The sequence below is a fragment of the Idiotropiscis lumnitzeri genome, chromosome 11 (assembly GCF_059441095.1).
Source record: "Idiotropiscis lumnitzeri isolate Australia: NSW breed Sydney's pygmy pipehorse chromosome 11, RoL_Ilum_1.0, whole genome shotgun sequence".
NCBI classification, from domain to species: Eukaryota; Metazoa; Chordata; class Actinopteri; order Syngnathiformes; family Syngnathidae; genus Idiotropiscis; species Idiotropiscis lumnitzeri.
The window spans coordinates 1,407,508-1,435,325 of record NC_142401.1 but is presented as its reverse complement, the minus strand read 5'-3'; the positions used below and the strand labels follow the sequence as shown (position 1 = coordinate 1,435,325).

Here is a 27,818-nt window from a genome sequence, read left to right as displayed (position 1 = left end):
CAAGTTCCAGACAGTCGCACCTCGGCTAAACTGTGACACCGCCCAAGAGGTGCCAGCTCCAATATTTCTCTTGCCCACATTTGGACAAAGCTTTGGCTGCGCTTCAAACGCAACACAAACAAGCAACAGACACTCGTGTCATTCTTCAGCCCCAACCAACCAACTCCACTTTATTTAGAGAGCATTTCCAAAACAACCGCAGCGGCGTACAAAGTGCAGTCAACGACGACAAGAAAAAAACAAAGACAGTTAACACAATAAATGGAGAACAAAAAAACAACCAACTTAAATAAAAATGACTTTTAAAAACGGAGGCTTAAGAGGCTTGCCTAACGTTTAACGGGTGGTCAGTCAAAAGCGAGGGACCGGCAAAAAGCAAAGCCAACTTACTAACTTGTCACAGCTGATAACTCAAGAAAGGCAGAAGGATTATGTCCAAAAAAAACAAAACACTAAGTTGCTCACTAGTCCCGTCGGTGGCAGTCAATTTTTGGATGTGGCCCCAATGCAAGCAGACTGTAACAGCAAAAACGGACAAGGTTCAATATAAATTCCTCCATCTCAAATTGAAGCCATTTATCCTTGCCGCAAACTAACTGACGGACAAACGAGGTAAGAAAGTCCAGTGAATAGGTAGCACGCCGTCAAAGAACGTCGGTGACGTCATCATCATCAACCCGCGTAACGGCGACTGGTGATCCTCCTCCCGGCGGCAGCGATACGACGCCGTGTTGTTTCACACTTCTTGTTCACGCTTCTTTTATTCGTTCCATTCATCCTTTTTGATTTCACGATCCCATTTGCCTTGGAATTCCCACGCGTGCGGACGCATCAAATCAAATGTTCCGCTGGAAAATTGATCTGGTCTTCATTGGCCCCTGGATTGTTTTTCTGATGATGCCACTTGATTGTAAATCTGTTCTCATTGATCGTGAGTGACGACGATGTTGCAATTTAAGGCTTTACAAGCGCGGCTGCGAACGCAACACCGCTCAAGCTGCACAGTCATGCCAGTTGATTACGTCTCAGGAAGGCGAAAACTGACAACGTAAACAAAAAGTGATTCGCAATTCATCTCTTTTTTTTTTGGTTTTGTTTTTACACAAATACTCACAGAAGCTCTTCGCATATCATTGTCATGATTATTAGCAAAATATAGGAACTCAGTAAGTCCAAAGTGGTCACCAAAAACAAGAGAGAGGTTTTATTACTGAAAAGTATTCATATTTCTTTATTTGTTTATTCATAATTATGAATCTAGTTTAATATTAGTGTGAAGACACTGTAACATTGTGCAAACATTTACACTTAGCTAAAGGAAAAGAAAAGTGTTCTTCAATAATGAGGCAACTCAAATGTATTGAACATGAACATTCAATAAGAATTAGAGCCAATGAAAGAAATAAAATAATTGAAGACAAACAGCTTGTAAATGTGAAACACAAATAGATTCAACAAAACAACTTATTATTTGGAGGGGATTCCAAATCTAAATACATTCCTGCAGAACGGTTGAAATTGTTGAAGCACAATGAATTGCAAAAGCAAAAATTGGAGTTCAAGAACATTTACAAGAATTAAAGGTCTCAAAAACACAGAATAATAAGGAAAGAAAACTAAAATCAGTTTGATAGTTCAAGGCTAAAAATACAGTAATGGCATTGAAACATTTTTACATTTATTATTATTTTCTAAAACAAAGCAAAATAAATAAAAATAGTACGTTGACTGAAAAATTTGCAGATTGTGTATTTTCAAGGTGCTGAGATGGAGTTCTGATGAATTCTGGGAGCGTTCCTTTTTCCGGTCCATGTCCTTCTTCTGGCAGTCGGGATGGATCAGAACCACGTTGATAATATTTACGACCTTAAATCATTCCAAAAGTATCGTGACAATTGAACTGCATTGTTACCTTTGCCCGACGCATCCCATAATTCTTCAGGCTCAGCTTCAGCATCCCAAAATTCTTCGCCTGAGTTTAATCACAAGTCGGCCGCTGCGAGTGCGTTTTTGAATCAAAATCACGGCACGCATCGATTCCCAATCGCTTTTGAACAACCTCGGCTCTTAAATGCTCCCCGGCCGGCGTGTGCATTTATTTTGATGAAGTGGACAAATCGATGTTAATGAGCCCGCGCGAGTGGCGTTGTTTTGGTCTGAATGCAACGAAAACAACGTTGGAGACTTGGTGAAAGGTTTTCAAAGGGCCGTCCGACAAGTGCACATCCAGTTTTAGGGGAGCAACACCCAGACAAGAAAATGTTGACCTCTAGATGTGAATTCTATTCATTATTCTGGAACTCTCCTCTCTCTTTTTGATGCCCGAACAAAGAACACAAATAAAAACCAAACCAGTTCCAAACCCTAACCCTAGTTTGAAACCTTAACTATAGTTCCAAACCCTAACCCACCCCCAAAAAACCCTCCCTCTACCCTAATCCCTATTTTGACTCCACCTTTCTTAATTTTAATCCCAACACGTTTTCCCTAACGCCCCCCTTCCCTACCCCAAACCCCTAACCCTATCCCCTAACCCCTACCCCTACCCATAACCCTAACCCTAACCCTAACCCTAACCCTAACCCTAACCCTAACCCTAACCCTAACCCTAACCCTAACCCTACCCATAACCCTACCCATAACCCTACCCCTAACCCTAACCCTACCCATAACCCTAACCCTAACCCTAACCCTACCCAAAACCCTAACCCTAACCCAAACCCTAACCCTAACCCTAACCCTAACCTAACCCTACCCAAAACCCTAACCCTAACCCTAGCCCTAGCCCTAGCCCTAGCCCTAGCCCTAGCCCTAGCCCTAACCCTAACCCTACCCAAAACCCTAACCCTAACCCTACCCAAAACCCTAACCCTAACCCCAACCGTAACCCTAACCCTAACCCTAACCCCTAACCTTAACCCTAACCCTAACCTGACCCCTAACCCTAACCTGACCCCTAACCCTAACCTTAACCCTAACCCTAACCCTAACCTAACCCTATCCCCTAACCCCTACCCCTACCCATAACCCTAACCCTACCCATAACCCTAACCCTAACCCTAACCCTAACCCTACCCAAAACCCTAACCCTAACCCTACCCAAAACCCTAACCCTAACCCTAACCCTAACCCCAACCGTAACCCTAACCCTAACCCTAACCCCTAACCTTAACCCTAACCCTAACCTTAACCCTAACCCTAACTTGACCCCTAACCCTAACCTTAACCCTAACCCTAACCCTAACCTAACCCTATCCCCTAACCCCTACCCCTACCCATAACCCTAACCCTACCCAAAACCCTAACCTTAACCCTAACCCTAACCCTAACCTAACCCTATCCCCTAACCCCTACCCCTACCCATAACCCTAACCCTACCCATAACCCTAACCCTAACCCTAACCCTAACCCTAACCCTAACCCTACCCAAAACCCTAACCCTACCCAAAACCCTAACCCTAACCCTAACCCTAGCCCTAACCCTAACCCTAACCCTAACCCTAACCCTAACCCTACCCATAACCCTAACCCCTAACCCTAACCCTAACCCTACCCATAACCCTAACCCCTAACCCTACCCATAACCCATAACCCAAACCCTAACCCCTAACCCTAACCCTAACCCTACCCATAACCCTAAGCCCTAACCCTAACCCTAACCCTACCCATAACCCAAACCCTAACCCTAACCCTAACCCTAGCCCTAGCCCTAGCCCTCACCCCCCTTCCCAATCTCAAAAACCTAACCCTAACCCTACCCTATGACTATTTTTTTAGGTAATTTTTTTAATAACATTTTTAGGGGGGATATTTTTTTTTAAAACCTTTCTTTTTTACTTTTTTAAAAACATTATTTGACAGCTTTTTTGTTTTGTTTTTTAACTATTTTTTGCAGCTTCTTTTTTTTAATTGACAATTTAACCCTAACCCCTAATTCTAACCCTAACTTTTTTTGGCAGAGATTTTTTTTTTAAACTTTTTTTTTTTGGACAATTCACCCTAACCCTATCCTAACCCAAAACTAGCCCTAACCCCCAACCCTTAACCCTAACTGTAACCCTGACCTAAATCTAACCCTGACTTCTCACCCTAATCCATACTAACGCTAACACTAACCCTACACAAACCCTACCCTAAACCTAACATTAACCCTAACCCTATCTTTAACCTAACCCTAACCAGCTTACATTCCTACAAGCTGTGCTGTGAGTTTATTTTTTTGTTGTTGCCAATTTATATCGCATTCATTCAACATGCATTTGCTTTGTGTATGCCAACCTGTGTTCAGTTTAACCGATAAGAAAAAGCCAATTATGCGTCTTCTTTAAACATCACTTTTATTCTTGCAACACATAAAATGCACTAAAATAAAGTGTGTTCCGATTGCTGCGATCTTCTGAACCTTTGCCGTCATTAAAAAGTCTTACCAACATGCGGGATAAAAACGCACATCATGTTAACAAGCCACGGTAATTGCTCCTAAAACAAAAAAGTTCATTCTGGCGGCCGTAAAGGTTGAGGATTTTTTTGTCGTTCTTTTTTTCAAACTCGAGGCAATCATTGCTAAAATTGCAACAATAAATCCACTTTGCAGTAAAAGCGCAACTTGCAAAATACTTTTCATACCAAAGAAAACAAAACAGTCTGAAAACACTTTTGCAGTCAACAACTTTGCTTTAATGACACAAGTGCAAGTTCGGAAGTTGCCGTCGTCGTCGTCTTTTTTGCCGTGGGAAGGAAGGAGCTCTTGAAATGACACACTTTCATTTTGTCATTGTCTTTTTCTTCGGCCAAAGCTCACAGTCTGACTCCAAAATACATTTTGCAGCAGTCTTCATCAAAGTTGGCTCAGTCGCGCTCCGAAATTCAAATTTTACAGACCCACCAAACATCGCAACAAGAAGCCATGCCCGAAAAGACGCAAGGAGTCCACCCATTTTGGTGTGAAGCGGACATTTTTGGGCCAGCTTGACAATTTCCAGTGGTTTTTCGACGTACGTCTTGGCCATTCTCTCTTTTTTTTTTTTTAATCCAGTCCATTAAGAGTTTCATGCTTCAATTTCAAATTTGGTTTGCATGTCCATCATGGGTAGACCTGCAAAAAAAGTCTCAAAAAGCCATGCCTAAAAAGTCTTCCAAGTTCTTTTATAAAACAAATGAGTCCAATTTCAATGCGATAGTTTCAATTATCAACAAGATATTTTGTAGAAATGTCTACCATGAGAAGATCTCAAGAAGTCATGCGTGAAAAGACACATTTTGTTTTGACTGGTTCAGGCTTGCTCCGATCATTCCCTCCAGTATTTGTCTGATTGCGTCGAAATTTTGAACCACATCATCGCTGGCGTCGGGCAGAATCCGCGTACCTCCAAAATGGCCACTTTTCAGGAGACCCCCCCAAAACGCCGCGTCAGCAACACTGCATCATCAAAGAGCGAGAAGTCATTTTCAACACTTCAGATGGGTCAATTATTTTTCCAAACGCGTGTGGACTGGCCAAATTTTTGAATACACTCTCAGAAATGGGGAGTGCTATTTACTTGACAAAAAATCGAGTCTATTTTTTTTCACTGAGATATTCCAAGCAAATTTTACAAGAAGAGATTTTGAGTAAATTTCACTAGTTTATTGAATTTAAAGAAAGAAAACCAAGCAAAGTTTCTCGATGTGATTGAGGATCGAACCGACAACCTCCGAATTCGGGGACGGCTGCACTACACTTGAGCTGCAGCTCTGTGACTTTGGGGGAGTATTTTGCTGGAATCTCCAAAAGGAAGCCAAAAACCGCTTTGGGGAGATTCTGAGGTTTGCACCTGACACAAATAATATACTAAAGTACCGTCGCAGTGGCGGAGCTCAGGCGTAACGCGGCCGTCTCCCAACGCGGAGGTCAAGGGTTCGACCATCTGCCGCGTTACGCTTTGGTGTGTGTCAATTGTGTGTCCAAAAACGTAAAGGGGTTTCAACCTTTTTTTAAAAATTAATTAGCGTGTAAAATGTACTGAAAATCTCTGAGTGAAAAAACTTTACTAGGATTTTTCAAGTAAATGTCACATCATTTTTTTTTTTAAAGTGTAGCAAATTGTGTTAAGAGAGATGACGGACCGATGTCAGCGATCTTCCGGCCAGATGGGCAACTCGAAATTGAATTTAAATGAATTTTCATCTTTGCTTGTGGGCAGAACAAGACGACAAAGTTGGGACATGAGACAAAAAACCAAAAAGGAAACAATTCAGCTCCATGGCTAATTATTATTTGTACGCACAGTAGACATGAGGGGTTAGCAAATAACACAGAGGTCCAAGTACTTACAAGGCAAACACGACTTGTTGATGAATACGATAAAGGCAAGGTTCTTTTGTGACGGAATCAGGCATCATCAGCAGCAGTAAAACACACCCCAAAAAGCCGAAACCCGTCGACGCTGACCACGAGGGTGTCGTGGCACACAAATGTGCGTAGACGCGCATTTACATTTAGATGACAGCCGGCGAGGCGGCTTTGCGTCGCCTTCTCGTCGCAGATAGATAGATGATGGAAGGATAAGGCGGCAAGCCTCGCACGCCACCAAGGTTAAGTCAAGACTTGAGGCGTAGACGGAGAGCGGCGTAACTTTCGCTGTTAGTCGCCTCGCAGCAAAGCCCGGATTTGGCTTCCCGTGGAAAGACGGACGGCCGCCGTGACGACGGAAAAATTTCCGTTTCTTGATGAAATGAAGATGAAATGCTTACATTGGAACGAGAAAAAGAAAAAACTAAACGCCGGGGGATGGACTGCAGCTGGGCAAGTCAAGTAAAACATCGACATTTGAATCCCGTTCCATATGGAGAAAAATATAAGCCTGTTGTTACGACAAAGGTCACATTTTTAGAGAACAGAATTATCTTTTTCAGAAGCATCACATTGATACAAGTCAGTGTTTTGGAGGGAGACATTTATGGAGAGGAGAAAAAATATATTTTTGAGAGGAGCCACAATTTCTGGGGGAGGGAGAATGAACATTCTTTTTCAAGAGTAACATTTTTGGGGGAAAAGTAAATAATTTGAAAAATTCTTTTAAGAATAAAAAAAAATACTGCTGACATTTTGGTGAAAATTTTAATTTACTGCCATTGACGGCTAAAGACGTTAAAGATCCATTTTTTTTTACTTGGCTGGTAGTGAATGAGTTTAACAAGTCAGAAAATTAAGTCAACATTTTTTGGGGAATAAAAGGTAACATTTATGGCGAGAGTTATTTTTGGGAGATTAAAAAATGTGACTCCGGGTAACAATTTTCAAGAAGATTTTGGAGAAGTAAAATTTGGTAAAATTATAATGATGTCATGTCATCTTCTGCTAATAAAGTCATAATATTCAGAGAAAAAAATCAAAAGTTGTGATTTTTAAGAGTGCATGTGAGAATTCCCATGCCCCGAAACACAACAGTCTGACAAGCGCTTATAAATTCAGATTTCCCCCCAAAACTTGTTTTCTGGTAAAACATGACCATCATCCGAAGGTAGTTTCTATTTCTTTTTTCCGAAAACACATCTTATCTTATTTCTTGACTGTGTACTCCCCCTCCCAAGGTTGTAAACACACATCATTAAAAATGCTCATGCAGCCTTCAGCTTGAGATGCATTGATTAGTGCAAAGAGGCCCAGAAAAAAAACAAAAACATTTCCCACATGAAAACTCGACGCAAGGCAAAACTGGATTTTCATTCATGTACCTTTTTTAGGTGTCCTATTAGTGAAGCTGAGTCACACAATCGAAAAGGAAAGTTGGAGCATACGGGGAACGACCAATCACAGCAGAGCTGATTGCGCTTTTGAGGAGGCAGAACAACATTGAACATGGAATTTTAGGATCATTTCACCAGAAAAGATTGTTGATTGTGGGGGGGAAGTTGCATTCATGTAAAAAATCAGAACAGTCAAGACAAAAAAACTAAATCAACAAAAATTGGAGAGCATTTCTGAATTAAAAAAAAATATATTTAAAAAATCCAAAACAAAACTTTCCTCAGATTATTATTTTTTTTAATTGTAACCCCAAGTCCTCAAATATCTCACCGGGCGGCAGTGGCTCGCAAATGTTGAACATTTTGAAAATATTCAAAATCTCCTCACGACAAGTACATCGGTTTGCGACTGTTGGCGCACGTCCGGCGAACGTCTTCGTGATCGTTTGCGACCTTGAATGAACCCTGATGAAAATTCAACATTCGGGCCACGCGCCAACACCCGCCAGCCGCTCAGTGAGATACGGACTTCAACTCCTGAATCAAAATGACTTTTTAAAAAAAAAAATTTTCCATGCTCATTTTCGTCTCACCCGCGTGTGGCCCAGAAACTTCATAGAAATAAATTTTCATTCGCTCAAAACAAGTGCTACATGCTCAAACAATTTTTAGTGGACAGGACTGTTAAAAAATGCGCAACAAAGTTGAGCTCATTTGTTTTAGTGGTCATTGATCGGCTCCTGCGAGCACATTCCAGCTTGAGTCGGACGCTAACGAAGCTACGCTAACGTGCCGCATGGCGGCGGCAACAAAGATGCGGACAGATATGGCAAAAAAATGCCTCAACCACGTCACGATGGCTTCATGAGAACAAAGTGAACACGTTTGGCGTTGTGCTACTCCTGCCCTGCAGGGGGCGGTAATGCCAAGCAGCTCATCAACCATCACCCAAAATTCCGCTGACTGCGTTCTCTCAGAATTCTTCAAAACGACATGATTTGTAAGCATTCAATTCATTTTGAATTTGAACAGTTTTTTTTTTTTTTTTTTTAGGAAATACCTGTTCTGGTAAGACTAGCCTATAACGTTGGGACAATTCTACCTATCCGGGACTCGAGAATGCTAAAAAGCAAAGTGAAGTGCTTCCCTTCTTTGATGCGTGAGCATCCGATTGGAGTCGAACGTCCGCGAGTGCACTGGAGGTTAAACGAGTTGTTATAAATTAGACAGTCAACGGCAGTTGCCAAACCAGAAGGACGTTCTCCGAGGGCTCGGCGGCTTTCGGCGGCCCGGCGGGCGCTCCCTCCCGCAGCCTCCGGAACCCTCGGCCCCCGGAGATGACGGCGGCCGAGACCACCCTGTCTTTGGCCCTGCTGTCCTTCTCCGAGGGGCGCCCCCGCACCCACGTCTCGGGGTCGTCGCTCAGCTCGTAGATGGAGCCGTCCTCCACGCTGTGCTCCAGCGACTCCAGCGACGAGTCGGAGGCCTCGTCCGCGGCGGCCGTGAGCGGGCGTCCGGGCAGCCCCGAGGTGGAGCGCAGCTTGTACTGCAGCAGGACGCCGCCGCCGCCGCGGCCGCCGCCTCGCACCCGGCCCTCGCCCGGGTGCTGCAAGGATTCCTGGGAGGAAGCGTCGCTGGGATCCTCGCCCCCGCACGCCGAGTCCGGCCCGTCCGCCACCGAGTCCCTCTTCAGGAGGTCCGGAGACAAGGTGCTGGTGATGGCCGCCAGGAAGTCCACCGGCCCGCAGTGGCCGTTCAGCGAGATCCGGCCTTTCCCTGGAGGAGGTCAACACATTCAAATTAGGAGGCAAGCAGTTTCTTTATCTTTTTGCGAGTTTGAGAAGGACGTGCTATTACGATACGACTTTGGCTCGTGACTTTCCACAGCATCTTAGAAATGTTGTGTTATGACATTTTAGTTCTCAGAAACTTTGTAAGAATTTCACATTTTTCTGGCGACTTTTTTTCTCTCCATTTTGCAAATGACCTGTTATTTTGGGTATTCCCTCCAGTTTGGGAACCGGCAGCGTGACGATGAGGCCTTGGGCGGTGCCGACCCACAGGAGTCCTTGACAGATGAGCAGGCTGGTGACTCGCATGTTCGGCTGACCTGAAACATCAAAACGAGGAGAGGCGAGGTCAAAAACAAATCACAGCTCATTACGCCGCTGCTGCTGCTTACTCATTCGGTAGTTGCGGTGTTGCGAAAAAACAAACGCCATCACAACGCCCACGACTCCTGCTAGCACAGCAACTGAGAACATTTTGAAGCTAAATGATATTTAAATGATTTCTCCAAAACCGACGCAACAAATGGCGTTGTTGTTTCTGCAACAGCAGAGGGATCAAAAATGAAAGGGAAAGGCCTCGTTTTCAACGCAGACGCCGTCAAGCACGATAAATGCCCCCCCAAACGCTTGCACGTTTTAAACCTTGAAACGGCAACACGTAAAAGGCATTTTACAGAACAGCAAGCAGCGAATTCCATTCGCCATCAACTACTTAGTTTTACGGACGCTACTCGAATGACGATGAAAAGGTTCACATTTGTTTCGGGCTCAAGTGGTCCTCTGCCTCATCACATGCCATGCCCGCATCTGTCTGATGTCTGAGTGTGCACGTTCCGCTGCTCAACGAGATAATGGCGCCCTCTTAACTGTATTATTATCTGCACGCTTTCAGGCGGCGAGCAAATCAAAGCGTGTATCCGCTTTATTTTCTGCAGATGGCGACGTGGAGCGTAATACCGGTCATTGACGTTCGTATGCTTCGCGAGACAAGCGACGCGGCTTCTTTTCGTTTTGGGTGAGCCGCTCCCAAAGTTGCGCGCACCGCAAGCGACACGCACTCAACTCGTTCATCTGAGCAAGCTTCTCCGCTGTAAAACGTTTAGAAATATTGGACGTCTTGAAGTATCTGCGTGATACTTATCGGCCTTTAAGAGGCGGAGCCTGATGATCTGATTTTGGTCGGGTTTGAGTTGTTTGAGCAATTTACGGCGAGCCTGCGCACATCTTGTACTTTTTTTTAATGATATTAAAGTGTTTTGAGAGCATTTCTGCAGCCATTCACAATCCGGCATCATTTCCTTGCAGTTTTGCCGTCTAGAACTGAACACATCGCACATTTGTGTGTGTGCGTCTGTGTGTTAGCGTCTCACGCTAGCCGCCATTTTCCGGCCGCGCGAGATGAAGTGAGTTGATTTGGGCACTTGACGCACGCAAATCCGTCGCTTGGACGTGAAAACGAGCAACAAGGGACGACGTAGACCGCAACGTTTAGTTTCTGGCGCTGGCCGCCGAGATGCTCGCGGTTAACGCTCGTCACGTGACTTTGATGCGCTCGGGCCAACGAAAGGTCGCTTAAAAGCGAGCACCCTGCAGGACAGCGCTGATTCGAGCTCATTCTACTTTCTTGCGAGCTCGCCAAACCCAAAGTAAGTCTGCCGCCTTTTGCGGAATGCGAAGACATGAGCCCAGCAAGACTTTGTGGGCCCCCGGGGGCCAAGCCTGCATACGGCCTCTCCCTCGTACCTGTTGTATATTTCAAGGCCAGGCGTCGGCTCGCAGACCCTCGGGTCGCCCAATTTCTCATGCGGAAGTCTACACACGTTATAGTCTACCCGCATTACAAAGAAGAAAAGAGAAAGGAAAGTTCATCGAGAGCGAAGCCACAGCACATCAACAGGATAGTGAGGACAACTTCTTTTTACACTTGCATGGAAGATCACGCAGACAAAAAAAAAACTCTCACTTTATTCAAGTTAAGTGAAACGATGTGCTACTTTGTTTTCCATCCATTATCTGTACCGCTTCTCCTAAAAATTTGAATGCGATATGAATTGGACAGTGAATGTTAAAATGAGAATTTTCTTTGAGGATGGATTGAACGTTGCATTTTGAAGGTGCTGAATGTATAATCTCCACACACAGACGGCTGTCATTAGCGCACTTCAAGTTTGCCGTTGTTGTTTTCTGCCACTTCGTGCCGCAACAACGGGGAAACTTTGCCATAAATATTTCATGGTTGACGACGAGAGAAGGCGCGCGGCGGGTTACGTGTGGCATCTTAAATGGAGCGCAGCCAAGGAAAGGGCGGGCGTGGGAGGGCGAGCGGGGAGGCTGAGAGGATTTACGGCCCGGCGGATGAGATGAAAACGAGCAAACGGCAAAAAAAACACGGAGCATCACATGAACTCCAAAGCGACGGCAAGCAGGAGCGCGCGGGAGGCGTGCATCTGCTCGTCAGGTGTTTGCACCGAAGCCCCCCCCCGGAGGAAGCCCCCTTCTCTCAGGGCTGCCGTTTCCGCCTGTCCCAGGTGACGCTTTCATTCATATTAATCCCTCAGCTTTCACCCCCGCGGCTGCGTTGTGTCTCGGGTGCTTACTTATTCATGTCGCTCCCCCACGTGCAGGAGCAGTCGGGGCGACTTGAACGAGATGAGAATATCATTGCGTGTGAGGAAGGAGGGCGGGGGGGCATCGTCAGTGTCTTACTCAGTGGTGGGTCGGCATTTGGTACCTGGCACTTCAGTGGGGACGGCAACAGAAACCATCAACATTTTACATTAAAACGTACGTACGCAACAAATTAGAATTTGTCGAACGGGCCGGTTAGAACGTCCGCCTCACAGGCTTCCATATCGGCTGCGGACCTCCTGTGTGGAGTTTGCCTCTTATGCCCGTGCCCGAGTGGGTTTTCTCCGGGTGCTGCGGTTTCCTCCCACATTCCAAAAACGTGCATGGCAGGTTGATCGGACACTCGAAATTGTCCCGAGGTGTGAGTTTGAGTGCGGTTGGACGACATTGAAGTCGGCCAATTGGCCGTTTTGTTCTGACCAACGCGAGGATAAAAAAACGTTTCTTGTGAGGCGAATTTGGAAACTGAAGAAACAAACCCGTTGCTAATATAGTTGAAGTTTTATGAGCCGTGTGCATGCTTGACATTGCAACACATTGACAACAAAAATCAAACGGCCTCGTTCAGGTGCACCACAGAACAGACTGCCGGGAAGAAATGAATCCAATTTCACGGGGCAAAGATTCTAATTTTGGTGGTTAACTGATGTCCTCCTAACACGCAAACAAGAACAAACTAGTGGCACAATTTTTCGTGCAAGTTGTCGGCGGCATCCTGCGCTGAATTTAAAATGGTTGACATCATGCAAAGTGTTATCATGTGACCAGCGTCGCACTCGTCGGGTGTCACTTGCGACTGCAATCCGTGCCCAAAAAAATGTTGTGCCTTTTCAAAGAAGTAATCGTCTCTCTTTTGCAACCGTCGTGCATCTCAGACTTTACGGAAGAATTATCCGTCTGACTTGCTCTGCTTACGTCTTTTCAAAGAGGTCTCGTCAAATAAGCGCCGCAGCTCCTTACCGGTGTCGAGCAGCGTGGAGCGTGTGGAGATATTTATTTCCTGCAGCAGCTCCAGCGTCTCGGTGTGAAAAAGACGGATGGACGAGCCCTCCGAGAAGGCCATCCACACGCCGCCGCCGGCGCGCGCCACGTGGGCCACGCTTACCATCGGGTCGGGGTGAACCTCCAGTTTCTGCAACACACACAAAAAAAAAGAAATGAGCCATGCTTACAAAATATCATGTTGGTAGATGAAAATGAATTCTGAGGCCACATTAAAAAAAAAAAAAAAGTTTTCAAGATTTATCTTCAAATTGACCAATCATGTTGTCGTCTTCAAACCAAAATGGCCGACTTTCTGTGGCCTTTTTGTAGGTCTCATGTCTTTTTGGGCATGACTGGAGTTTTTGGGAGAAATGTCTCCAAGTTTAAAAAAAAAGGGGCGCAGTTTTTTGTCCATGCTCACGATGATGCTAACAGTGACTCAAGTCTGCTTGCTGGCGCCACGTTTTTGCGTCACTTTCCCGTCTTCCATCTCCTCCAGCGCGCAATCTCGGGGCGCTCGTGTTTAATGAGCAGCTCAAAAACAAACGCAATTATCCTTATCGTGGCAACACAAGCAGCGCTTGCGGTCGGCGGCATGACAAGGCCCCCTGTGGGGTGTCATCTCACCGCTGTCGGCGCGAAGGCCGCGCAATTAAGGGGGTGAAAAGGAGCGAGCCAAGATGAGAACGCCGACATCTGATGTGCGGCGTGCCGACAGGGATATTAGCACCTGTTTGGGCGCCCTTGCCGGCGGGCGCTTCTTTGTTTGAAACGCCAGCTTTGATGTGTTTTCTCTTCTAATTGGCTCCTCGGCAGTGGGCGGCGGCTTGGGTGCCTCAAGAGCAGGCATAAAAAAAAACTTGATGCGCACCATGGAGACGAGCGCTAAACGAGAGCCTTGCGGATGAAGAAAATGTCGGCTGGTGACTTGAATGCGGAGTGATTAGCAATCGAGGTGCATGTCTATCATGAATCGAAAGTCTTAAGAACCCAGCCATGAAAAGTCAGAGTTTTGCTGTAAAACAAATATTTGAGACCTGCATTAGGCATTTGCAGCCGTCCTTTAAAGGTTAATTTGTCATAACTTTTTTTTTTTTTACATGAAGCCCCGGAAGCCAGTTTGACTTGGCATTATGAAATGTGGTAGGCACGTATATCAAGTTTGGGATTTTGTCGGAGTTAAATTTGAGCCACCAGATAGCAGACAGCTGAGTGCCGCGAAATGGCGAGATCCGAGCATCTTGGCAACGTTGCCATCATACAAAACTCTCAAACTGGGTGAATACGCTGCCAAGTTACAGCACAAGCATTTTAAGGGAAACATTTTTGAAGCCAGACAAAACTTCCTCCGTTGCCTAGAAACACGACGGCTGTGTGACTGACAGCAGTTTCGATAGATGCAGATGGTGTCAAACGTGAAGTAACGAGCAGCGAGCTCGGCTTTGCAGCGCTGAGATGGTCGGTCAAGGTTGACGGCAGCGATCTGTCACACTTCAAAAATTCGTCCGCAGACGCTCCAACAGGTCTGAAAAGCTCATTAGTCCTCGGTCACGCTGGGCGACAAGGTGTCCCACGCTTAGGGAAGAGTCAAATAATGGAAAGAGGAAGGAACAAGGTCTGGCCGTCACTATTGATCAAAGTCGGAACATCCGCAGACGTTCTGCTTTGTTAGCATTTTCCGACGACAAAGTAGCCAGAGACCTCCGTGACCGTCCATGTTTGTCAAGCTCAAAGGTGAGAAAAATTCACTCGGCTGAGATTTTCGGCATCTTTGAAAATAAAAAAAGTTTTGGAAACAATTTCTTTCCCGTTTCACAAAAGGCGCAGAAAGTACAGCTTGTGCAAACATTGAAACGCATCAATCGAGGAGGTGAGGAAACTCGAGATTTGTCGTCAAGCCAATCCAGGAGGGAAGTTTCTTCTTAAAATTCCAACCAACACATGACTACAAATGCTGCTTCAAAATGCAAATGAAAGCTCTTTAGTTGAACAAATTTGCATCAAAAAATGAATTTGTCGTATTTTTTCAAACTGTCAAAATGAGCTGACAGATTTGTGAAAAGAAACATCTTTTTCTTGTGCCTCGATTTAGATTCGTAAGAAACCTCGGCGCCCAAGGAAAAATTGTTTGCTGTGCATTTGTGAGAACACTCACGTGACCTCACGCTGACCTGTTACCTTGCGCTTCAGGAGCTTTGCTGAAACAAAGTTGGAATAGCCACCCCATGTTGGAATAAAAAAAAAAAAATCCAATAAATTTATGTTGCCCAAGCCGCAGAACAAAAATGTTGGTATGAATGATTCAAATATCTTAGAGCAAAATGTCACTTCAATTATTCACAATCGCTGGCAAAAAATGCGGCAAATGGTCATCAGCGGGTTCAGTTTGCGACTAAAAGTGGCCGCTAGTCGATTCCCGCCGTCACTTTGAGATGATAAACACAATCCGATGACACTCGGATCCGTGACAGCAAACTCTGATGAAAAGGTGAGCAAATGGTCTCAATCTACAATTCTCTTCACTTAGTTCATTTCAGTCGACAAACAAATTTATTTCCACGCAAACGGCGTGAGTATATCACAACTCGAGGACACGTAATCCACACGACTCCCCAAAATCATCCCCGGGCTGTCGGAGCTTATGACAGAGAATCTACATCCAGGCTGGCAATCGGCACTTTATTGGTGTGCGGCTTTGTCGCCAATATACTGGATTGCGTAGCCACTCGTGCGCCGGCCGCGCACACAAAGTGGAGCGCACATTGCCGTCGATCCCGTCGTGGATAAGTGGCGTCAAACGAGACAAGTGTTGGCGCCCGGCAACATTGATGTCGACGTGCTTTGTCCGTGTGTGGGGATGAAAAAAACCCCGAAAAGATGATACGCGCCAGTGAGCCGCTGAGGCCCGTTGAATGATACATTTGAGCGTCAGTTTGGCTTGCCAGCACCGAGTCAAGTCAGCCCTCGCCAGGTTAGCGCAAAAGGAAGCGGGCGTCGACCCGTTAAGCGCCGCGGCAGACGAGAGCGCTCAACTCGGCTCACCTCGTACGATGGCAACGGACGGAGTCATCGCTAACCAACCTGTCACACTTCATTCCCACCACTCTTTGGAGGTGCATCCGCCTCTTGGAGGAATCACATTTCACTCCAAAAAGCGCCTTCACACATTTCTTTGCATCCGCGAGCCGTGCCGGATGCAACAAAATGCCAGATAAATCAATATCATTCCAAGAACTGTCAAGATTTTTCCAAGCGATGCATCTGGCTGTGACTTCTTTACCCGAGTGTTGAGGCTGCAGATGTCGATCACCGTGACCAAGTTCCCGCAGCTCGCCCACACCGAGTCGTCCGGCACCAAGAGGGTCCGCACTGGATCAGAACCCAAGTTCACACTTCTGCTGGAATCAGCATCCCACAGATCTACTGGGGAAGAATAAAATCAAGACATTTTGCATTTAGGAATCGAGTGGAACTTCGATGCAAATCAAACAATTAATCAAGTGGTACGGATTGACGTCAACGTTGTTCTGAAAATTCAAAATTCAAGTCAAATGCAAGTAACTGACCCCGCCCCCTTGAAAACAGAACATCAACTATGACGTCAAACAAATTTTAAAACCGACATCACCCTGATCAGATTCAGGAAAAAAAATGCACCACGGAGCAAAGCAAAAAAATGACTCTCAGAAACGTTTGCTTAGAACCCGGACAAAAACTTTGTTCCGACTCGGTCGCAAAGATTTCCGTCTCTCAGTCGCTTCAACATTCTAACACGAGGCAAACTTGTAGTTTCCCGTCAGCCAAAATTTGGGCAGCTTTTTGTGACTTCTTTGGGGGGTTGAAAAGGCACAAAAAAAAAACAAAACGTTCATAAAAAAACGGGTGAATTTGTGCGTAGCAAACTGCGAATCGGCAGTTTAGTGAATGTGGAAGAAAACAAAAACGTAAAAACGCGTGTGGATCATTTCAGCTTCACGTTGCTTTCATTAGTATCGGTTTTTAAATTTAATTTGCGTACGTAATGAATAGAAGTTAGCAAGTTAACGAGGTATTGAGCATCATCTCTGTGACCCGATGACCGGCGATTTCACGCTGAACTGCATTTGCTTCCGAAATGACACGCTGCCCTTTTAATATTGCGCAATAAAGCATGGGAGGAAAAATGTGAGCCTTTTCACTTTGATCCCTCGTCTTGGCCGCCACCTCGCTCTCGTTTCGCTTGGCCAGAATGCGAAGGAAGTGGACCTTTTTTCTCCTTTGAGGATTAATCGCGAGGCGCGCTTTTGCGGCGCCTGATGATAAATTGAATTACATAAGCGTTTCCTTTGCTGCGCATTAATGAAGTCAAATTAGAGCGTGTGCCGCAACCCGGCCATTTCATGAAAACTCGGAGTTGTTTATTTCTGCCTTTCATTGCGTTACAATGCCTTTGGACTGCGGCAGGTTAATTGCTTGGCCTGATGAAAAGGTCATTTTCAGCACCTTTTTAAAAATCCACTCCGAGACGTAAAACCTGCAAAGCTGCCGCGGAACAGAACCGAGCGAGCCTCCTCCAAGCATCACATGAGCGCCACGGTTCATTTTCAGGTCTGTAATTATACATCTGATTGCTTTTTAACTATGGTGGCTTAATTGCTTGGCGTGACATGAAGGTCATTTTGCCCCCCCCCCTCCAAAAAAAAAAATCTGCTCATGGACGTGATTGTGAGACGTGGCAAAGGTGTGCAGTGTGCCCTCAAAATCTAGAGTGCAGCTCGCAACCTTTGCAGTCAACGGCGGCCATGAATTTTTAACAGATGTGCCAAGAGCCTCCCGAGTCTTTTGTCCTGCCTGTTGATACACCAAACGGCTAATATTCTTTCCTCCATGTAATTAATCATCCTTTTCTAGTTGGGGGGGGGGCAGGAGCTTGTTTGTCGTGATATCACAGAAGCGCTGCTGCGCGGGGGTGTGACGCCTCACTGCGCCTGACATGTTGTCTGGCGCACGCTGTTGTTTCCCTTTGCCCAAAAAAACTAAAGAAAAAAACCCAAAACAATGCAAAGGGAAAGGTGGGCCGCCACTGATTTGGCGAGACGTGCCTCACATACAGCCGCTAATGTACGAAGGTGAGATGCTGCAAAACGCGTGTGATGAAGTTCTTTGGTTCATTTTCACAGTGCAAGGTGGTCGCTTGCAAGCACAGATAACGACTTTCATTATGCGTGTTGGGGACGCTTGTTTTTTTTTTTTTTTTGGAAATATGATAGCTATCAGGCAAAAGTGTCTGCCCTGTTTATGATCTATGACAGGCGTGGGCAAACAACGGCCCGGGGGCCACATGTGGCCCGTTAAACGTTTTAATTGGGCCCGCCAAACTTGAAAAAAATCAAAAGAATAAACCTTGTTAATGTTTTATTTTCAAAGACAAATATATTTCTGTCATGCTTTTGCTCACTTTCATTTCAAATTAAATGTATTTTCTTTTCTCTGATGAGGTGAGGTTACCAAAACACTCCATCCATCTGCTCCTGGTCTGGCCCCTCTGTTAGATTTTAGAACGCGTTGTGTCCCACCAATCAGAAGGTTTGCCCCCCCCCTGATCTATGACGTGACTTTTTGGACTTTGCATTAATTTTCGTCGTTCTGATCATTTGTTTTGTGCAAGTTGGCAGCTCCCCTGAATACCTGGCGAGACGCGCGATCGCATTAATGATACGCGCAAGCAAGCTGCTGTGAATTAATTCTTTTTTTTTTTTTACAATACAATACAATAAAACTTTATTTATATAGCGCATTTCACAATTGTGTTGCTCCCGTAGTTGTGTTCATTTGTATTGTGCAAAGTGGAAGCAATTTATAAGAAGTGCCAAGAAGAGTGAAAATCGCTTTCATTGGACCATAACAAAGTGTGCATTTGTTTGAAAGATTTTTATGGTCCAACATAAGCAAGTTTGAACTTTTTGCCCAGGATTGGCAAATATGCAAATACATGTGGCTGTTTTTCGAGAGTGCTTTAACAAAAAGCACCGCAAGTGCTGTACATAAAACATAAAAGAGAGTAATTAAAATAATATTACAATCACAAATAATGACTAAAATATTCTTTTTGATTACATTTGCGTGAAGCACACGCGAGGAGCAGCGTTTTCGGCCCTCTTGTTGTAAATATTGTGTGAAATCTCGTGAGCAACACGTTCATGAAGTCGCTCATGTTTGCTACGTGCAACCGCAGTTTTCAAACAGCTGATCGTCGCCGGTCCGTTGGCGAGTAAGCATGCTTCCAGAAGTCCTGTCCCATTTAATCCTCTTGAGGACCTTTCCATAACTCTTCGGCAACGGACGTTGGCCGGCGCCACATTTGGGGCAAAGCACATTTGCGCTCGTAGTAGTCCAATTTTACCGATATTTTCCGCTCGATAAATTGCCACCGAAAGGATGCAAATAGTGCAAAAGAGTCAATCAAGCATAGTATAAGATGGCCATGTTTACGAGAACAAGTCTCCGTGGATACCGGCCTTCTATTCGTGGCTCTGCCACAACAGCAGACGAAATGGAATGGAAATGAACGCAACCAAACATTCCAACATGGAATTGCATCCACGCTGAGAGAAATGTATTTTTCATGACGGTTGAATGAAATGTCAACATTCACAACATTGACACTGAGAAAGCTCACCGCTGTTTTTCCTGCCGTAAACCATCAAGGTGCCGTCGCGCAGGCCGGCAAACAGGAAGCAAGGCGAGTGTTTGAGGCACAGCACAGGACTGCCCAGCGGATTGTTGAGGGTCAAGAGGCACTGAGCAGCCGTGTCCACGCTGCCGTACACCAAAATTCTGAAGAGGGACAAGGTCCGCATTTGGATCAAGGTGATTAGAGGCAATCGTCAAAAACGCTTGACAGAGACGTCTGACGTCTGCGTTAAAAAAAAAAAAAAACATGTGTGCTAAACGTGCATTGTCGTGACTTGCAGGCCATGTTTAGGATTGCTGGCCTTGGTCTTATTCCATGAGTGCACGTCTAGCAGAGGCGGCCAGTTCATTTTCCAAAGGGGCAAAGCGAGAAACGCCGACATGCTAACGTTAATCTCGTTGAGGGCTTCAGCGGTCAAATATTTCAAGAAATCTTCCGTTTATGTCACTGATTACTCAAGTGAAAGTCTAAAAATAGATTTTGCCTGGATGCAGGGATGAACAACAATCGCAACGCAAACCTTTTTTTTTTTTGTTTGTCTTTCCAAGGCGGGGCTTGCCTGGTGAGTGACGTGCGTCAGCAAATGAGAGCGTCGTTGGTTGTTAACCTGCCGGCAAATAGAGCGCCTCGCCGTCCGTTGTGGCTGTCGCAGTTTGAGTAAAATGGTTCATTTATTTGGACTTTTAACACATTTCTTTGTGTTTAAAAAGTGTATTTTATCCATCCGTCCATGATTGGAACCACTGATCTTTTTAAATGTCTCTTCAAAAATATCTTCTCTATATTTCTCCCCAATGTGGGAACGTATCCCGTGCGATAACCGGTGGGGTTCGCTGCAATGTCGAAGAGACTTTTCTCATCTCACCGTCCGTCGTCTAAACCGACACAGATGCTGGCGCCGTTTCCCGGCAGGACTTTGTGAGCCGCCGGCTCCGCCTCCTCAGCGGGAGAAGCTCCCGGCACGTATTCCAGACACCGGACGGCAGAGCCAACGTGGAGGCTCTTCACGGCCCTCGGCACGGGCCTGTTGAGCGAGAATATCTCAATCTGGCCCTGAGAGGCTTCCTCCCCGCCAGCGGCCACCTGCGGGGAAAAAAGGAGGCTGCTTAAAAAGGATCTCGTTTTGAGACGCTTCAGGAAAAAGGAAAATACCTAGTTTGGAGCAGACTGCAACACACGCAAAATGTGAAGGTCAAGATGAAAACTGTGAGTAAGGTGATGAGAAGAAAGAGTTACTGACGCTGATATACGAGCCACAGAAAGCAGCTCAGAATGTTTGGCTTCTGGCTGAAATTTCAGGAAGAACCCAACAGGCTGCAACTTCACCCATGATGTGAGCGGCTTCTCCTCACGAGGGTTGCAGGTGTGTCGGAGCTTATCCCAGCGGTCAACGGACCGCAGGCCCATATGCACGATACGTGCGCGTTCCATTCACTAATCAATGCAATCAAGTGGCAAAATAATAATTCCCAAAAAAAAAGACTGGTGCCTGCTAATGGACGGACGGACGGGCACGTGTGTGTCAATGATAAAAATGTTTTCCATCGCTTTGATGGAAATCAGGTTTGATCGGACGGCGTTCATCTTTCAGCCGTTTGAAGAAAGCAAAATATCGTTTCGGAGTTTGTCACTTGGAGCTGCCGGAATGTTAAATCCGCAATCATAAAAGACATTCACAAAGTCATCTCCGCCAAGTCTGCCGTCTTTTTCATCGTGGGAGAAAAAGTTCAAGTGCGCTCTCGAAAAGGATCAGTGTTGCTTTGCAAGTTTGGTGGGTCCACAACTATTTCAGGTTTTTTGCTTTCACGACTTCTGTTGACATTTCAAAGTTTGATGGGCACGTTGGTTGCACGCCAAAGTCATATTAATTAGAGCTGAAAACTGTGGTGGAGGACGCCTTGCGCATTTATTCACAGACAAAAAGTTTCACTCTCACAATCAGTCCACTCGATTTCCTCAGCGAAATTCCATTTCAAACTTTCCAGGGGGAGCCACTGAGCAAAGCGGCAAATGACAACATTTATTTGGTGAGCAGATCAAAGCAAGCGGTTTTGCATAAAGCCCATGGAAAAAAAGCGTCATTTCTCAAGAATGGCCACATTTTCTTTTGTTGAAAAACACGAACCGCTCACGACGCCGACGTCGAAGCAAGCTCCTGTTTCACACCGCTCACGGTTCATTTTAGGACGCGACATCGGCTTTGGTAGATGGCTCGCGGGGCGATGGCCTCATTTCCCCCAAACAATTGGAGATTGTCCCTCCTCTGCCAGTCTTCCGCTCTTCGATGAAAGTTTTGGTTTTCGCTTATCTGACTGCTGCACACGCACGATCAAACGAACGCGTGCACGTGAAGAGTTGAACCACGGCTAATCGGAGGGTTGCAACTTTCTTTGATTGGTTCACGATGTGACTAATGTGTTTTCGTTGAACCAAAATGGAGGCCTTCCGAGTCGCAGAGGCTTCCTCTCCCGCCTCTCCAAAAGGTCGCTCGCACTGAAGGGGCGTAATGTTGACAAATTACAAATACATTTCAAATTGGTCTCAGTCGAGAGCCCCGGCAAGGTTATATAAAGTCATAATGGCCCGGTCGGCATCGCAAATGACAATTTGTTCTCAATTGCCGTACATTTGCCATAAATGAAGTTTGAATAAATAATGTTGACATTGGAGCTGCGACAAACAAAAAGAAGAAGATGGCCGTCTTTTGGAGGTGTTTCGCGGCCCTTGTGAGTATAAGCCGATCAGATAACAGATGGACGGATATCGGACGAGTACAGAAGATTGGAAGACAAAAATTCAATGAGGAGGCGACTTGAAATTTCAAAGATTTCTTAGCAATAGATTCGATTTTTTTTTTCAACTGAGGCTCCGACTGACTGAGGCTGTGGGTGCGTCCGGAGAAAATGCGAAACCAGCCGTCAACTGTCAATCATGAACACTTTATCTTATCTTCCGTATGCTCCCACCTCAGTACGCCACATTGCGACAACGAGGCACTCTAAAGCAGCTACGGCGGCTCGAAGCACGGGTTCAAACACCGGCTGTCCAGTTTTGAAGATCTTGAAACCAATCCGCCATTTCCGTCAAATGACATGAAAGGAGTTTGTTTACGGGTGACTCTCTCGCCATCTCGCAGTCGTCGTGACGACCAAACGCTGAAAAGGTCCATATCGTTTCATTTATCTTTTCTGCGCGACGCCTCAGCGCATTCGTGCACAAAAATTCGAGGGCGCTTCTCAGCGGGGGAAAAAGTGAAGATTTGTTCCCCGCCTAAATCCCATCAGGCTAAATATAGTCTTTAGCCCCTCTCCTCCGCGCTCACCCTTATTTGCATGCAATCATTTGTTTGATTTGTATCAGCGTGCGGGATCTGGACAGGAGAGATCCTGTGGGCTCTGGAGGATGAGCCAGAACAAATAATGGTCTGTTGAACAGGCTGAAGAGAAGATAGCGAGGACTTATCTCGCCGCGAGGGGCTCAAGGAAAAGATGGTTTCAAGTGGCGCCTCTCCACCTACACGCATACGCCCGCCTCGCAAATCACACGCTCACGTTTCCCCCCCTCGTGACAGCCGGCGCCACGTTGCTGGCAAAGCGCTCGCCACTCATTTAGGGAAACGAGCGATGGCGAGTCATGATCTGGATGGAGTCCCGCTCGCCGCTCGGGGGAGGCGGCAACTTCCCAAAAGCGTTGCCAGCTTTAATTAGATTGCTTTGGAGAGCGAGGGACGACGGCGGCGCACGAGCGAGTCAGAGACGAGGGTCACCGGTTGTTGTCTGATGCTTCTCGGCTTCGCCACCACACACAAACGGAAATACAAAAAAAAAAAAAAAACAATGACGCAGATCCATTAAATATTCACTATTTGCAGGAAGCACCGACTCAAAAAGGTTCACAATTGTCAAAAGGTGGAAGAGAAAATCCATTCATCCATTATCCGAACCGCTTAACCTCACGAGGGTTGCGGGCGTGTATCGCCGCGAGTCTAAACACGGCATTGTGATTGAAATTAATTTTGTCCATTTTGTCACTTGCTGTCGACTGAAAATGACATCACAGTTGCTCATGGCTCAGCTTCAGAAAACAGGTGAGCAACTGTGATGTCATTTTCAGACGACCGCAAGTGACAAAATGGCCGCCATCTGAGATAGTGAAATACGGGAGGATTTTGCTGCTTAAGTCAAATTCCACAAATGCAATATTCGTCAGAATGCCATGTTTAGAATATATTGGCGGCAAGAAAATTTGGGGGTTTAAGTTACAGTCTAATCGCAAAACTTAATAAATTCATTATTTTCCCATGAAACTTCAACATCCCTTAATGACACGAGAAAGGTTTTATTTAAAAAAATACTAAAAACAGAATGTTATAAAAATTAGAACACGAACTGGTGATGTGGTTTTAGGATACTAAAAATAATACATCATTTAGTGAGCGCGTTTCAAGAATTCACAGTTTAGAAAAAGCAAACAATATATAGAAAAACATACATTGGGAAAGATGAAGTCGATTGTTGAATTCAGGGATGTAAAGTGCTGCAAGAGGTTGCAGCTCAAGCTTTTTTGTCAGAAGCTGCGCGTTTTGCCCCCAATAATTACGATCGTGTCGACTTCAACAGTCCATCCTGAATGAGGACCTACCACGAAGCACGGTGAGCCGGCAAGAAAGCTGCTTTGGATGGCAAAGAAGTGCCAAAGAGGGGACGAGCCGCAGCACAATGAGATGTTTGGCTTCGGCACCAAATGTTTTGGCCGCATTTGACGCATGCCACCGAACCCGCTAACGCACACGCCTTTCAAATGGGGCATCATTTCAAAGCATAATAGGCAGACTTCCCAAAGGAAGGCACTTTTAGACATTCACGATCCATAAAAAAAAGAAAGCAAGGACAAACGCCTTGGTTATGCGTTGTGACGCCCGCGTCCTTCAGTGCACTGCGAGATTACCCGAGCTGGATGCTAAAGAGTGGCGGCGTTCAAGCCCGCAGGCGGCCTACACGCTGTGTGCTCGGCTAGTCGCAAAGGGAAATGACAGTGTCGCATTATGAAAAGCTTTGTGCGCATTAGCAGCTGCTTCGGCAAGTCTATTAAGTTGACGTCTTACAAAGAGAAGGAAGCTGGAGAAACTGGGATGACCCAGCATGTTGCGCCGTGCACGGCAGGAACTCATTAGCCCAACTGCGTAATTGCACAAAGTCATTTTGATGGAGAACACATAACAAATTGAAAAGAGTCCAGTTGCCTCCATTCAACCTATGGAGAGTTTTTCAGTGACTCGCTGAGGACAGGAAAAAAGAAAAAAAAACTTGAATAGGTGAATTGTTCCATCGCAAAATTTGCAGATTTTTTTTTGTAGGGGTTAACTCAGTTATTTGTTGGAAAACGTGCTAATTTGCAAACGTCTGCAACGGTGAAAAAAAGTCGGAAAATGTTTTGTTTATTTTGGTGTCAAAATACTGTCGATAGAATGTACATTTATTGCTTTGCAAGTTTCTAAATTGAGAGAATGAACGGTGACACTCATCAATTCATGTAGACAGTCGGGTTTGGTCGCCATCTTTGGCAAATAGCTGGTGTCAATTGTAGCTTTCGTGACGGGGAAATACTTCTAGTTGGGGTGGTTATTTCTAGCGTGCTTTAACATCCTGGGCCATGACCAACCTTTTCAAAGGTCGCCCTGGAAAACCATTAAAAAAAAAAAAACACTCTCGAGCATAACAAGACCTCTTTTGTTTTTTTTTAACCTGAGCTTTTTAATAGCAACTCAGTAGAACAGAAACATTAACATGCTCCAAAGACTCTCTGTAACTTTCCAGGAACAACCCAGGCTAAACCGCACCCCCGCAAAAACCACAAACTGACTGTCACTATCGATCTCGGAAGCGCCACACAAGCCGAGCCGGATGAGGCCGGAACTCCCAGCGGGACGGAGATGGAAGAGGCTCCTTATTGAACGTTCAGGCCTTCATTCATATTGCTCTTTGATTTTGCAAGCCAGCAGCGGAGCCTTTTGCGTTATTGAATGTCAAGACGACACGAGAGTCAGCACATCCCCACGGCGGCCTGCTTAGGGGCTCGCTCAAGAGAATAATGTGCGTTTAGGGAAATAAGGCGGCTTGGAACGAGTGACAACCTTTTGCACACGCTCATCTTTCTCTCTGGGACGCGCTGGGGGAGGTAAATAGTTCCTTGACCTGGCAGCACCACAGCTGGGCTTTTTTTCTTTTTTTTTTTATGAATGTAATGAAAAAGTCAAGTGCAGAAGCTGCAACAAAAAAACACAAGCACCAAGAGAAATCCGCCGAACAGAGTTGTGCACCCGGCAAAATGAATGCGAAGCGCCCACGGTCACACCGGGGATGAGATTGTTGAAGTATCGATGGACTCGGGGATTGGGATTGCGCTAATTCGGCGTAATCACCACTTTTCCTTTCACTTTCCTCATCCTGCTTTGCCCAAAGTCCTGCTCATCTTTGCAACCTTTGAAGACGTGATTAAACGGCACAAGTGACGTTATCTCCTGAGCTGAGCCGATTTCACCTACATGCCTCTTTTACACATCACGCCGCTGCCTCCGCTCAGCTCGACTCTCTTTTTTTTTGGGGGGGGCGCTCGATTTTGCACTTCAAAGATGTGACAAGGGATGAAACGGTTTACAGTTCACCGACAAATTGCTTCAGACGATGCATATTATCGCTTCAAATGTTCAAAGGAGAGTTTGCAATTCTCCAAAAATAAATCAATAAAAATGGCTTTGTGTCATATTTGTAAAAATTGTGGCGATGACCTGAAAGTTGTACTCCTCTGCGCAAAAAAAATGTTGATGGCTCTCATTTTTGTTTTTGTCCAACTTTTTTGTTCAAATGTCGAACACTAGTTTTCTTCAAAATGTTTCTGTAAATTTAAACTTCATTTTTAGTTTTCTTGTTTTAAGCTACAGATTTTCTGCAAAATATTTTTGATTTAGAATTTTTTTTTCGCATGATTCTTTTTTTTGTTGGAAATGATAGACCGAGAACGCCACGCATCCCCCCCAAAACTTGCCGCATTAAAAGCATGAGAGCACGCAACAGATGGTGGTCAACAACACATTTCAAAGGAGAATGCGGGCACTGCTGCAGCAAAATGGAGAATGTGGCCTATGACGAGCCACATCAACTGAGAAAGTTGAAGTGCGCGTGTGCGTGCAACTTGGTCATTGGAAAAGTGTCAAACTGATTCGGAATGTGCTTCGCGCCACAAAAGGCATCAAAGTGAGGACGCTGATCCGTGCTGTGTCTCTTGGCCAGCCTACGCCAGCTTTAGCCACTTTCTGGGCCAAAAGAGGATTACCTGATCGGCTGCCCACCTACCCACCACAAACATTCCAAAAATAAATACGGCATCATTTCCTTTTCTTTGTGTGCCTTCCTTTTTTCTTCGCAGGCAGCTGCAGCCCAACTCCCACAAGTCCGCCTGCATTGTGACGTGAGATCCCGCTCACTTCAACAAAGACTCAGCAGCGCCAAACTACAACTTACCTTTCATGTTCTCCTAAGTCACAGTTTCCTAGCAACATGTCTGCACTTGGCCTTGCGATGCACATTCGTGCCTTGACCCGTGAGCTTAATATGTTACGTGAGCACGCTCGTAACTCCAAACACACAACTCTCGACTCATCTTTCCACTTTTAAATGAATGGAAACGACATGAATCCATTTTTTTTTTAATGAGAAAAATGTCCCTCTACAGTGATAACGTTACAATATCAAATACAAGGGTGGCACTGATCCATCAGACTTAAAAAGTCAGATTTTTCTAACCTTAAAATTGTAATCGTGCACCCCTATTAAATGCAATCTAAAGAATTTCGTACAAGGCAAAGTTACGTGATTTATTTCATGTGCAATATTTAGTTTGACGGTAAACTTCGGCTGTGAGTAGCCCCCCCCGCCCCAAAAAAAGTAGCTTAATTTATGGAGAATTGTTCTTGTTGTGATGCCTACTACAATCTAGTGCTCGTTATCTTGTAAAGC

The 27,818-nt window shown here is 45.4% G+C and overlaps 1 protein-coding gene across 3 annotated transcripts in view; it reads right to left on the bottom strand.

Annotated features, from left to right (window-relative positions):
- Positions 1 to 4,320: 4,320 nt before the first annotated feature.
- The window catches only part of arhgef10la (Rho guanine nucleotide exchange factor 10 like a), a 91,436-nt gene continuing 67,938 nt past the window's right edge, over positions 4,321 to 27,818 (bottom strand). For all 3 annotated transcript variants that reach the window (XM_088309328.1, XM_088309325.1, XM_088309327.1), the window contains 6 exons: positions 20,669 to 20,886; positions 19,789 to 19,946; positions 16,411 to 16,553; positions 13,107 to 13,278; positions 9,716 to 9,838; positions 4,321 to 9,504 (listed from right to left, as the gene is read on the bottom strand). In XM_088309328.1, coding sequence (XP_088165454.1) covers positions 8,951 to 9,504; positions 9,716 to 9,838; positions 13,107 to 13,278; positions 16,411 to 16,553; positions 19,789 to 19,946; positions 20,669 to 20,886 — 1,368 coding nt within the window. In that variant the 3' untranslated portion in view covers positions 4,321 to 8,950. The remainder of the gene's footprint in view (positions 9,505 to 9,715; positions 9,839 to 13,106; positions 13,279 to 16,410; positions 16,554 to 19,788; positions 19,947 to 20,668; positions 20,887 to 27,818) is intronic.